Source organism: Musa acuminata, chromosome BXJ1-3 (assembly GCF_036884655.1).
Source record: "Musa acuminata AAA Group cultivar baxijiao chromosome BXJ1-3, Cavendish_Baxijiao_AAA, whole genome shotgun sequence".
In the NCBI taxonomy this organism is placed as follows: Eukaryota; Viridiplantae; Streptophyta; class Magnoliopsida; order Zingiberales; family Musaceae; genus Musa; species Musa acuminata.
Window position 1 is genome coordinate 33,290,990 of NC_088329.1, and position 13,699 is coordinate 33,304,688.

The following is a 13,699-nucleotide window of genomic DNA, read 5'->3' on the forward strand; positions in this document are numbered from 1 at the left end:
AGCGCGTTCTTTGACGGGGCCTTTGATGGGCCGGGCCCAACGTTTAAAGTTTCCTACACGAATCACAGCGAGCACAAATGGCTGTGATCTATCCGCAGCCGTTCCCATCCTTCCTCGGTTGAGACGCTATTGCTTCGTCGATGTGATCCAAACCCTCTTCTCCGTGCCCCTCCTGGACCATGGAGCTCGCTGCATCGAGCTCTCTCCTATTCTCCTCCCTCCCCCTCGCCCCATCCCCACCAAAAGCCCCTTTCCGCTCGATTCCGCGAAAATGTTTCGTTCCACGCAATTCCGTCAATCCACCGCTAGATGACCAGAATGAGGAGGAAGCCAAGAAGAATTGCACCATGTTGCTCCAGCTCTCCGTCACCATGACCGTCATCTCCTCCTCGCTTCCGCTGCCACGTGCTCACGCTGGGGTCACCGAGAAGAAGCCGAGGCCAAAGCGCCCGGCGGAGACCCTTTCCCCTGAGGAGCTCAAATCCTGGTCCCGCGGCCTCCCCACTGTCGGCGACCGTATTCCATATACCGAAATCTTGACCCTTAGGGACGAAGGGAAGCTCCGGCATATCGTGAAGCCACCTTCCGTCACCTTGAAGCTGCGGCCGAACCTGGTGCTCGTCGTCCTCGATGATTCCAGGGTCCTTCGGGCGGTGCTGCCGGCGGCCGAGAGGGATGAGAGGTTTTGGGAGTCCTGGGATCGGCTCGAGTTGGATTCTTTTTGCATCAATGCATATACCCCCCCGGTCCGGAAGCCGGAAGTCCCCACCCCCTATTTGGGGTGGTTGGTAAACATTCCAGGCCACTTTCTGTCAATGGAGAAGCCCAAACCCAAGTCAAAGCGTGTGTTGGAGCTTGAGAATGCACGGAAGGAGCTGGCAGAGAGGCGGAGAGAAGAGTTAGCAAGAGTGAGGGCAGAGAGGGAGGCGATGGAGAAAATTATGAAGGCACAGAAGAAGGCGGAGGAAAGGAAGAGGAGGAAACAGATTAAGAAGGCCAAATACGAGGAGTCGCTACGGCAGGCTAGAAAGAATTATCAGCGGATGGCCTATATGTGGGATGATATGGCGAGGGACAAGAATGTTGCCACTGCTATTGGGTTCGTGATATTCTACGTCTTCTACAGAACTGTTGTGCTTAATTATAGGAAGCAGCAGAAGGATTATGAAGATAGGCTGAAGATTGAGAAGGCAGAGGCAGAGGAACGGAAGAAAATGAGGCAGTTGGAGAGGGAAATGGCAGGACTTGAGGGACCAGGGGAAGATGAGAGCGAGGAGAGAGGAGATGAGCAGAATCCTTATATGAAGATGGCAATGAAGTTTATGCAGTCAGGTGCTCGGGTGAGGCGAGCGAATAGTAAAGTACCACAATACTTGGAGAGGGGAGTCGATGTCAAGTTTAGCGATGTTGCTGGTCTTGGGAAAATAAGGCTAGAGCTTGAGGAGATTGTGAAGTTCTTCACATTGGGGGAAATGTACAGGAGAAGAGGCATCAAAATACCAGGTAAGGGTCCTTGTTTAGATTGTTATAGTGTTTCTTCTTAATGCAGATTATAGTCTGACAATCTCATTGGAGTTACACTAGGCATGTATAGTCAATGTCTTATTCAGTCTCTCATTCTGGAACAAAGTTCTGAAGAGTGCGGCTTAAAATAGTTTTCTTCACAGGTTATGTTGAGCTAGTTAATCCATGTATAGTGGCTTATGCCACAGACTCATAGTTACTTGGCTTTGATTGGCATTCTTTATGTTGAATTCTTAAAATAATAGTTAACTACAGGATAATTGCTTGTTACTTGGTTAAAAGATGCATCAAGAACATGCATGATCTGATACGGATGCTATAACTCATAATCTGCCTATTCCTAAGTTTGAAGCATGAGCACATAAATTTGCTTTCCATTGTTGGTTTTTTTCATTTTGCTTATGGTCTTTATGAAATATTCCACTGACCCAAAGTTTACATGATTCTCCATGCTGTATCACATTACTTGATTTATGTGTTGAGGTTGGGTATGTTACCCCAAATAGTTGCAAAGATGATATGTCGTTGTTGTTATTGTTATTATTGCTGTACGTTGTGTCTGTTATTATTTTTCATGGTTATATGGTTATACTGAGAGAGAGCACTATGTCATAGCATGATAATCGGTGCATATGCTATCATAATCCTGTTAAGCACATATTTCTTTTACTTCTCTATTATTGTATCATTTGTTAGTTCTTCTACTGTGTAGTCATCTGTTTCTTTAATATTATTCCTTTAAATTGTCATCTGTTTTGTAGTCACATGAATGCATGAAAAGTGCTGGATAAATGTAGTTATCTGTTTTGAAGCCACATGGAAGTATGACAAGTGCTGGATAAATGCTTTGGATGGATTATATTACATTAGCACTTGAAACCGTGAATAGGTGTTCTGCTTGTAGTTGCTTAAAGCGTCTAAAGATTTCTCAGCAACTTGGAAGTTGCTTAAAACAAATCTGAGATGACTCGTTCATCAATATTTTGCCAGTTTGCATAACTGGAAAAGCTGGTGAACTCAAAAATTTCCTAAGCAACCTGGATATTTAGGGCAAGACTTGACCATTAATACAAAATTTGGAGTATTTGCAAACATATTTATCTCCCATGGTTTTGCCAATTTCTGCATATGTTGTGAAGTATAAAAGTTTAGTATCCTGAAGAGATTGAGCTTATCAGGTAGAACCTGACTATTTTCTCGCTGAATCTCTGTATGCAAGTATCTATTTTCTAATTTGAGGCATCTACAACAGGTAATTTCTCTTGAACTTGTCAAGCTAGTTGGTGATGTGTTTTAGGCCGGATCAAAAAATTGAGTCCATCTGGTTCTTGTTGGGTAACTACTTCAGATTATTGTTTCATCTTTTTTTTTTGGATAGGGCATGCCCATTAATCACATGTGATTCTTTGATGTGGACTTGATATTGATTATTCCTTTTCGCCCTTTATGATTCACCTTTTCACCTAAACCAGACGTAGGGCAGAAACAGTAGGAACCAGTAAGAATAAAGGAAATGGCCTTAGTGAATATTTACAAATTACAACACTCTGAAACTATTTATTCTATTTTCTATATCAGAACTTAACAAATTATCAGATACTGAAGCTTCAAAGTTTGATTTTATTAATTACTAAATGATTATCAGACACTACAGGTCTTAATAATTCTTCCTTCTCCAGAATTGTAACACATACAGTTTATTATGTATAAAAGCCTTCATTCAACATTATGGTCTCATATATCTGCTAATACTGCTATGATATAGGTGGCATACTTCTGTGTGGGCCTCCTGGTGTGGGTAAGACATTATTAGCGAAAGCTGTTGCTGGTGAGGCTGGTGTGAACTTCTTTTCAATTTCAGCTTCACAATTTGTGGAAATATATGTTGGTGTTGGTGCTTCTCGTGTTCGTGCACTGTACCAAGAAGCCAAGGAAAATGTAAGCCCTGGCGAGTTGCATTGAATCTTCTTTCTAACAATTTCATATGCTCAACATAGCAGTAAATTATAGTTTCCCCATGTTTTTAGTTAATCTTTTTAGTGTTATTTCTTATCTCTGTATACTATTTTGTTTGTTTGTTTGTTTACGCTTATACTACATGTTTAGTGTAAAAGTGCTGTTTATATGCCGAGATGCTGATCACTTTACATTTATTTGCTATTTGAAGTCTAATGTTATTGCTGGCCTCAGTTTGACCTTAAAAAATATTTTCTGAATGTTTTCTAGGCTCCTGCTGTTGTGTTTATTGATGAACTAGATGCTGTTGGAAGAGAACGTGGTCTTATCAAGGGTTCTGGTGGACAAGAACGAGATGCCACACTCAATCAGGTAAAAGAAAGGAAATGGTGAACAGCTGCTATTCTTATTATAGTTGATTATCTTACAAGTTTAATATATTTGACATCCTTATCTTCTTGTAATCACTGAAGCTCCTTGTATGCTTGGATGGCTTTGAAGGAAGAGGCAATGTAATTACCATAGCTGCAACCAATAGACCAGATATCCTTGATCCAGCTCTTGTGAGACCAGGGCGGTTTGATAGAAAAATATTCATACCAAAGCCTAGTCTAATTGGTCGAATTGAGATTCTGAAGGTATTAAAGTCTAATTTACTAACTGTGATAATTCATTTGACATGAGATGTTTAGTCAAAAGTTTCTATGGGTTTTCCAATGACCAGTTTTCCTTGTAGGAGCTTCTGCCTGCTTACCTATTCTGTATTATCTGTACATGCTCATAGGGTTGGCCTTTTAGCTTTTATGATTCCTATGGCAATTCATTGTTGAAGAGATTTGTATTTGCAAAAGCCAACAGCCCTAGTTTTGAGCTTTGCATTACAAACATGATAGAATCTGCTGCATCAGTAGTGTATTTTCTGTAAAAGTCATTTTATACAGTTTTTCTTATTTTGGCTTGAGCCTGCAAATGTCTGTTTAAATTGGTCATTTTAATGTTTCTTCTTTTGAGAATTTCAAGGGAAAGCTGAGTCAAATATTTAGGTTTTTGTGCTCTCCTAATTTTGTTTGGCTTTATACTCTGAGTGAAAGTCTCTTTTTTTCAGCTTTTTAGATGCTTCATTTGTGTAAATTCATATGTTCAGTTCAGCTATATATGTTCTTTTTATTATATTAAGCACGCAAACATGCAGCACTCAAACTATTTTTTTTTTATAGGTTTTCTGCCGAAGCAAAATAAATTAAAAGATTTTATGTTCTTTTTTTGCAACGAAAAAACTTTGGCTTTGTTCCTAACAGGTTCACGCTCGGAAAAAGCCAATGGCTGATGATGTGGATTATATGGCAGTTGCCAGTATGACTAATGGAATGGTTGGTGCTGAGCTGGCAAACATTATTGAAATTGCTGCCATTAATATGATACGTGATGGAAGGTCTGAGGTAAACTACCTCTTGCAAGTCGGTCTAATTCTTTGATGATTCTAATATATATTAAGTAGTTAACTGATATCACTCTTTTTGGTTGCACAAATGCATCCTGATATGAGATGTTCATTGTCTAGGATGACTATTTAGTTTGTGAAATACTGCATTAATACAGTGGTTGGATAAGATTATTGTCGGATGAACTAACAGTTTAGTTAATGCTATAATTATATTATCCCTTATAAGCTACTCTGCATTCAGACCATTAACTTTCTGGGCCACCGCATGGACATCACTGGTCAAAAATGAACAAAAAAGAGAAAAACATCCTACTTTCTCTAGTATTAGTAAATTTCATTTCTTTTTTGTCTTGTGTAGAAATAAGGAGAGAGAGAGAGAGAGAGAGAGTCTATTCTACTCTCCAGCTTTTCTGTTCTGTTGTATGTTTCTCTAATTAACGGAGCTAGATGATCTAGTTTAAGTTGTTCTTAAATTATTGTCATTTTGTATCTTGTGAGAATTGCATATATTACGAGCGACTTGTCTCCAACGTTGCAAAATTGATGTACATTTATTGTATTTGTTTTAGCATATATTATTAGTATCACTAGCTGTTTGCTCTCTCTCTCTCTCTCTCTCTCTCTCTCTCTCTCTCTCTCTCTCTCTCTATCTCTCTCCCCCCCCCCCCTATCATGGGGATGTTTAGGATTGATTTCCATCTTGTGTAATCTGCACATTTTTCCCACCTTTGTGGTTGATCACTCTGACAGCTGGGGCTTGGAAGGGTATAAAAATGCTCTTGCACCATATTTCTTGTCTAGATCAATTAAAAAAATCAAATTGTATATTATTGTGGAGTATAAAAGAATGATGGACTTGGCACATCAAGGATGTCACTCAATGCTAATATCTGATTGTGATTGCACTTCTTGATGCTTTTCTGTTATGGTTGCTATATTTTATCAGGGTGTCCTTAACCTATTTTATTAAATTATTTGCACTGGTCCAGATAACAACTGATGACTTATTACAAGCTGCACAAATTGAAGAAAGAGGAATGCTTGATAAAAAGGATAGGAGGCCAGAGATGTGGAAACGATTGGCTCTAAATGAAGCAGCTATGGCTATTGTAGCTGTCAACTTCCCTGATCTAAAGAACATTGAGTTTGTACTGTCTGTACTCTCTGCTTTATAAATTGACGCATTTCTGTGCAGCACTTTTTCATGATTACTCACAGGATCAATTCATTATATTTATTTAATCATGCATCCATCTGTCTAGAATAGACACTTAGTGATCATTATGCCACTACTAATTGCAGCTATGATCTTATTATGAACTATACTGCCGATTTGGCACTCGCACCTGTCATGGGGACATGTTTGTATTCTTACATGTTTATATGCATAATAATCTTCCTGAAGCTAGTTAGAGTCATCAATTGAAGCTGCATTTATATGATTTTTAGTAGTTGAAGCCTTGTTTCTCCATCCAGATAACCATTGCACCTCGAGCTGGCAGAGAATTGGGTTATGTGCGAGTCAAGATGGATCATATTAAATTTACAAAAGGAATGCTTAGGTACTTCTTTCTTTTGGAACCAAAATTTTTGTTTCTTGGTGCATCAAGTTCCAATATTGCACTTTAAATAGCATATGGGGTGTAAAAATTTTGGCAATAGAACCTGAATTTAGCTGTATCTTATTTTAAGTTGAGCAATTTTTTTAAAATGATTGGCTTATGTGTTTTTTTATTTTTACAGCCGCCAGTCCCTGATTGATCATATCACTGTTCAGATAGCCCCTCGGGCTGCTGATGAAATCTGGTTTGGTGAGAATCAGGTAATTGAAGGTGTACCATATTTAATTTTCTTGTTTGGAAGGACACATTTGTTGAAAGGGACTAATCCGTTGTTGCTTGTATTGTTGTCCTTTTACATGATATATTATAGGAAGTAAAAACCTGCTATACTTGATTCTACGAATTCACGATTGATTTGTACTTGACTTGATTGATTGTCATAGTTGTGTTAACTTTGATTCTGCTAGTTAAAAGGTAATAAAGCATAAATTTTATTTTTGCGGGGTTTGTTTCAATTGTAGATACGTAGTGATATCTAACTTAGAGTAAGTTAGCCTGTATCTGTTACGCAGCACTTCTTACTCACAGGTCTTTTGAGTTGGAGTAGCCCTGGTTCACAAGGTCATGCTTTATAGTCAGCCCCTGTTTGTCATAGTTCTTTATGGTTCATGCTGTGTACCATGCCACTGGTGCTGCACTATGCCATTTCCCTGTTTATGATCCACTGCATGTCGATGCCATATCTGAGACAATTGTGTAGCATGCACTATGCACTAGCATAGTAAATCCTTGGTTCTTCTAATTATGTTGGTTGCACATAATGTATCTATTGTTTTGTTCTCTATTATGCTTGGCCTTGAATCAGCATTAATTATGTTAATGCTTCAACGGGAAAGAGAACTCATTCTTGCAAGGGATGCTAGGGCTCATTGAAGCCGTTGAAAAATCTTACATGCAATGACCATTCTAACAGGTCGCAGATATATTGTTCAAACAAGTTGCATGAAAATGGCCTGGTGCTCAGAGCTTACTTTAGTAGCCCAGTACTACTATCCAGCCATGGGGTGGCAATTCTGGACCCACCACAAACACGACATGGTAAGAGAGGCCTTGGGTTATATTTAGGTTGACAGGATTAACCTGATTAATTAATGGTCTGATTTCAAGCATTACGCATTGACACGATTGATCCAAATTGATGATGACAACAACAACAACTAAGCCTTAAGTCTCAATTATTTGGAATCGGTTACACGGATCTTTTGCCATCATTCAGGTCCGTAAAGAGACATATGTTTAGAGTATTAAAATCTTTATTTATTGTTTTCTCTGCCTCCTCTCTTACTACTAACATTAATTATTTCGCTTCTTATCGCAAATTGACCTGAGTGATAAACTAAGTTATGCGTGTTAAAACTATCATTACCAAAAACAATGTGCTGCTTACTACTGCTGAGTTGATTAGACAGTATATGACTATATGTTGAGTTTAAGGTCAAATGTTGTTGAAAATGAGTTAATTGTCTGATAGTATGATTTGAGTTGACCTCTTTATCAAATGGATTGCAGGCTGGTTCAATTCACATGTTATATGTTTTGGGTGAAAATGAAATTATTATTTTTCAGTTTTCTTTCTATACTGGATGTCACCAACTTGATAATACACACATCATAATGGGCTTTCAATTGGTAATGACTAATGATATATATTTTCCTTGTTTCTTTCTGAATATGGTTCTTCAGTTTATCTAGTACTCAGGCATTACCAACCGGTGTACATCTTTAATGTCGTTAATATAGATTGGTTAGCTGTGTTAAAAATTTAGTTCCTCAGTGTCCCTTGGAACCAATGTGACTAAGATGAAAATGTTGTACATACAATTACAGCTGAGTACAATTTGGGCAGAAACAGCAGACAATGCAAGGTCAGCTGCACGTTCCTTTGTTCTTGGTGGCCTCTCAGAAAAATATCATGGACTGTCCAACTTCTGGGTTGCAGATCGGATCAATGTACCTTCTATAATTTTGTAATTTTTGAATGCACTGCCAAAAGTGTTGTATGTCTGACAATGAATATTTAACCAGGATATTGATCTGGAGGCACAGCGGTTACTGAACAATTGCTATGATCGAGCAAAAGAGGTATTTACTATGTTCCTGTAACCTTACTTTTAGTAAATCTTAGTTATGTGGATTAAATTGCATAATCGAATTGATATTCTGTAGATATTGCGACGCAATAAAGAGTTAATGGATGTGATAGTTGACCAATTAGTTCAGAAGAAAAGTCTCACCAAGCAGGAGTTCTTTCGCCTGGTGGAGGAATATGGTCATGTTGAGCAGATGCCGAAAAATATTATTGATATAAGGAAAACGAAGCTTTTGCAATTTCAACAAATGATGATGGCTGGGAAGGAACGAGCTCAGGGAAGCCTTGTCTGATATGCTAGAAGAATTATCGTTAGGTATGCCTAAAATCAATGGCTATGTGTGCTTGAATTGCTTGTTTTGTTCACAATTTTAATGGTTCTCCCACTTTACCATAATTAGTTTTTTCGGGGCAACCATTGTCGGAAAGATCAGACCACCTTTTTGGTTGTGGTAATCTTTGCAAAAGCAAGCAAGAATCTGCGACATGTTATTGTTTTCCAGGACTTTACGCCATTCTCTTTTAGATCTGAAATATTGGAGATTTTCATGTATAAAAGTTGCATTCCTTTCATTATCCGGCATCATAACCATCAGTTCACATCTATCAAGCAAATCATGTAGTCTTATATTATGCTGAAAGTGTCAATTTTAAATGACTGTCATATAAAGGAAATTTTTATGGTTGACACTGGACACGGCCCTATGGTTGCTCCTGCCTTTAACAAAACACCAAGAGAATGGCATCTCTTTTCTGCCATGGCAACCATTCAACAGTAAATGGTTTGAGTAGTCTTTGCTAAATAGCAGGCTTTTATTGCCATTGATCATTTCCGTTGCTTGATTTTCTCATCCATATGGTTTCATCTTGGTTTTTCAATTCACTTCATGTTTATGGACTGAATTAAACCCATGATATTGTTTCTTGATAGATGCCTGCCGCAGTATTTGGGATTGGCACATATGGATCAGTTATTATCCTTCCAATTTGCTGTGCTCAGAATCAGTCCCTGTTCCCGAGTTAAAAATTGGAGCATATTGTTACAATTGGCGTCATCACTATGGTGCCGATATCGTCTTCTTAGCAAGATAGCATCACAGCTACTTCCCATTCTGGTGGTGCTGATACTTTGGAAAGTCTCGAGCTTTTCTCATGTTTTTCTGATGGCATGATGAGTATCCATGTGATTGCACATGCAGAGTTGAGATGGTTGGAAGATGTCCAAATTCCTGATATCTGATTTGGATCAGATTCATAGCGGATAGAGGTAAATCAAGAGGTTCCAACCTGCAAATTTTGTGCCTTGCTCATCCACCACCAACTAAAAAATTCTAAGCCTTGTAGCGCTCTGCTGTTATTTCTTTTGATCATTGAACTGTGCTTTTATTATGTTTAGGTAAAGTGATTTCTTGATTCTGCTCCATAGAGCAGACTTTATTGTGGACAAAGCCAACCCAAAATAGATTCATTGGAAGATAAATCGGACAAAGTGCAAGTGAGAGTAAGCGTGTTTCTAAGCAATGCCTTTACTTTGTATTTATTCGATTATGGCTAGGAAGGAGTAACATGTCAGATCAGCAATGATATCAGCATGTAACATTTTTGTTTTTGTTTATTTGTTTTTCCCAAAGAAGTGAAAATTATATTAAGAAGCTGAGCACAACCAATCAATGGTTCCCATTCCCATCACAACCAATCAAAAGAAAACACATTACAAGTAATTAATTTCTCGTCCCTTAGTACATATAAGATTTTAAATTTCAAGAAAGATTGGCAACTATATCTTGAATCAAACTACGGATTCTTCAAGGGAGAGAGAGCAGTTTCAAGTGTCACGAGATCCATCGTCGTCATCCTCGAGTCTCTTTCAATGTGTATCTTATAAATCTCAGTTGTTTCGTTGAGAATAATCATTCCTTTATTGCAGTAGCCTCCGTTCAAGTTCCTGCAACCATAAAATAAGGAAGCAGCGTCACTGTTTCTCAGAATGACCCTCTCTTGCAAGAGGCTCTCCGAAGAGGGTTCCAAGTAACTTTGGATTTAATTTACCCTATCCTATCATTGGTTTTATGTAAAAGCTCTTGAAATAAAGCCATAGCCCGATAATACACAGATTGAGGCATTCAAGTTATACCTAAAAGAGTGTTAGGATATAATATTCAAAATTGACTTTGTTGATGATGAAACCACTTGATATATGTTTATATTTTAATCTGCGTTTTGAGTGATGCAGGATGCTTCGATCTGGATGAGACAATTAAAGCAGGAAAAATCATGTTGTACCGGAGGAACATGTCAGAAGATTGGACGTCGGGCCGGTGGATCGGTCGATGTATCGACAGAAGGCTTCGGACTGTGGACTCGGGCATCGGGCCAAAAAGAGCGGGTATTGTGCGAAGGATATCGGAGTTGCGGAGTTGCGGAGTCAACTGGCCGATTGGGCAATAGGCCGCAGGAGAGGACGATGCGGTGAATAATCGGACGAAGCGTCGAGGGACCAATGACATGCCCTTGGTTAATTACTTAGGATTAATTATCTTAATCGAAGTTTTGTTTTACATGTGCAGGATTAACTACGATGGAAGTAAGACATGCAGCAGGAGTTATGCCGGAGTCAAGACTATGATCACGTTGGGAGTTCGAGAGTTCGACGGAAGTCCGGACGATCGTTGGAGGTTCTGCGGGAACAAATCCGAGAAGTCCAGGAGCTTGCCAAAAGAAGCTCGTTGGAACTCGCCAAGTGGATCGTCGCAAGTCTAAGAGTTTGCCGGAAGTCCGCAGGAGCATCACTGAGGGTTCATCGGATGATTGACGGAAGTTCGCCAGAAGCTCGCCGGAAGAAGCAATTGACGCACCGGAGCAAGTTGCAGTAAATGTCTTAAGAAAAATCATAGTTAGCATGATGATTAAATTAGAAATGGGAGGTGATCCCATTAACTTAATCTTGGGGCAATTGGGCCCTTGACAGACCCAAATTGGGCCGAATGGATCAGCCCATTCGGACCCAGATTTCTTGGCCAACGGTGGCACCGCTTGGGTCGGCGATGGCACCGCCCAGGGCTTAGTCTCCGAGCTAGGCTGGGCGGTGCAATCGCCCCTGACAGGTGGTGGAACCGCCTGAGCTTGGTCTCCGAGCTCTGTCAGGCGGTGCAACCGCCCTAGTCAGGAGGTGGCACTGTCAGGGCTCAGTCTCCGAGCGAGACTGGGTAATGCGACCGCCCTTATCAGGCGGTGGCACCGCCCAGAGGCTCAGTCTCTGAGCTGCCAGGCGGTTGTACCACCCTAGTCAGGAGGTGGTACCACCAGGACCCCGGAAATCCGGGATATGACATTTTTTAGCTCCAAAGTCAAACCAGTTTGGAGCCTATAAATACCACTCTCATCCCTGGGTAAAACACATAAGCACAGAGAGATTAAAAGAGAGAAAACGCTGTTGCAATCTCTAGAATTTCCCTCCTCTAGCTTAAGTGTTAGAATTCTGTTTAAGAGAGGAGAGTGAGTGCTTGTAAGGGTTGTCTCCTAACCCCGGTAAAAAGAGAAGAGGGGTGTAAGAAGGAGGTTGATATTTGCCTAGTAAAGGAAGATCATTAGTGGATGCTAGTGGCCTTGACGGAAGAGGAATCGGAGGAGTGGATGTAGGTCACGATTGATCGAACCACTATAAACTCTCGTCTTCTCTGGTTTGCATTTATTCTTTCTGCTTACCTTACTGCAAACCTCCATATGTGCTTTACTTCCTCAGTAGCGTATTGCCCTCTGCTCATTTACAAACGTGTTTCATAGTTAAGTATTTTCCGAATCGGCGTTAAGACGGAAATTGATTTTATCGTACGAACATCATATTTCAGTTTGTGCTTACATTCTAATTTTTATCTTAACTGCAAACTGCCTTCTTTACTTTACTTCAAATATGTTTCCGTAAGCTCTCAAAGTTATTATCTACGCGATGACTTTTACGCCGAAATCGGATTTCAACGTACGAACGTAGTTTTAATCGTCGAAAATTTTCCGCTATACTAATTCACCCCCCCCCCCCCTCTCTTAGTGCTCTTGATCCTAACAGACTTAATAAGAATGATCGTGTGAGTTTGAGAGAAAGGATCATTAAGTCCCAATTTTATTGGTGATCTTGGTAACAATTTATTTAAGAACATGAGAAGACACCCTCTTGCCAAAGGGTTACTATAGTTTTAGGATGCTCGATAGAAAAGTTGCCTTCTTAGATGTTAAACCGATTGCATACTTCTTTCTTTATATCGAGATGAGTAGTTTGAGGGAGGCATATACCAAATTTTAGGACATTAAAGTGATTCATGAAGTTGAAATTTTTTTTGAACACTTTGGCAAGAGGTTTGGTGCTTTAAATAAAGCATAGAAAAATGTCATTAGAGCATATATATAAGAGATTAATATATTGAATGTCGGGAGACGATCGTAAGCTTTTTCTAAATCAAGGCAAATTAATACATAAGAATTTTTGTTCTTAAAATCGTACATTACAATCTCTTAGGATAATCAAAATATTATTATTTATGTTCAATTTAGGTAAGAAGACATAAATTTAGGTAAGAAAACAGATTGTACCTTAGAAATTAATTAGGGAGTCAAGAAAAGATTTCATTCGATTAGCAAAAAATTTGGCAATGATCCTATAATTCACATTATACAAAGAGATTGGCCCAAAATCCCTAACCTGACATGGATTATTGCACTTACGAATGAAAATAATATGAGTCTTGATGTGGTCCGAAAGCAAGAAGAAGAAGAACAGTTTAGTATGATAGAAGACTTTAGACATTGGGTCTCTACGACACTCCCGATAAGTTCAGAGAGCATCTCTTCTGTCACTAAAGGGTTGATAAGAAAATTAACCTCGATCGTACCAAAGCTTCAGCCATCCATCCTAAGCCAACTCAAGTAAGAGGGACAAAAGAAGATGTAGAATTATCATTCCAAAGAGAGTAGTAGAATAAATCAAACTCTCTCACCAGTGATGGATCCATTGGGTAAAAACAGATGATTGATCAGATTAGCGGCATAATGCATGTAACATTACCAACCCAA

At 39.3% G+C, this 13,699-nt stretch overlaps 1 protein-coding gene across 2 annotated transcripts; it reads left to right on the forward strand.

Moving 5' to 3' along the window:
- Positions 1-102: 102 nt before the first annotated feature.
- Positions 103-10,134, forward strand: LOC103978453 (probable inactive ATP-dependent zinc metalloprotease FTSHI 2, chloroplastic). 2 transcript variants are annotated; one of them, XM_009394245.2, is made up of 12 exons: positions 103-1,503; positions 3,290-3,462; positions 3,751-3,852; positions 3,954-4,118; positions 4,779-4,919; positions 5,914-6,072; positions 6,401-6,486; positions 6,668-6,746; positions 8,374-8,496; positions 8,572-8,628; positions 8,713-8,951; positions 9,567-10,134. In XM_009394245.2, exons 1-11 carry the CDS (start codon positions 180-182, stop codon positions 8,926-8,928), a joined length of 2,625 nt encoding a protein of 874 aa, XP_009392520.2. In that variant the 5' UTR covers positions 103-179; the 3' UTR covers positions 8,929-8,951; positions 9,567-10,134. The 2 variants fall into 2 exon arrangements, 1 of the variants encoding a protein (XP_009392520.2); XR_010491903.1 differs by lacking the exons at positions 8,713-8,951; positions 9,567-10,134 and adding an exon at positions 7,460-7,584 and having other exon boundaries at positions 114-1,503; positions 8,572-8,625.
- The last annotated feature ends 3,565 nt before the right edge of the window (positions 10,135-13,699 follow it).

Excerpts from the sequence above, each read along its gene's own strand:
- LOC103978453 (XM_009394245.2), top strand. The coding sequence starts at position 180 with ATGGAGCTCGCTGCATCGAGCTCTCTCCTATTCTCCTCCCTCCCCCTC. Across the intron at positions 1,504-3,289 it reads AAGAGGCATCAAAATACCAG|GTGGCATACTTCTGTGTGGG; the intron begins GTAAGGGTCCTT and ends GCTATGATATAG. Across the intron at positions 8,497-8,571 it reads GGGTTGCAGATCGGATCAAT|GATATTGATCTGGAGGCACA; the intron begins GTACCTTCTATA and ends ATATTTAACCAG.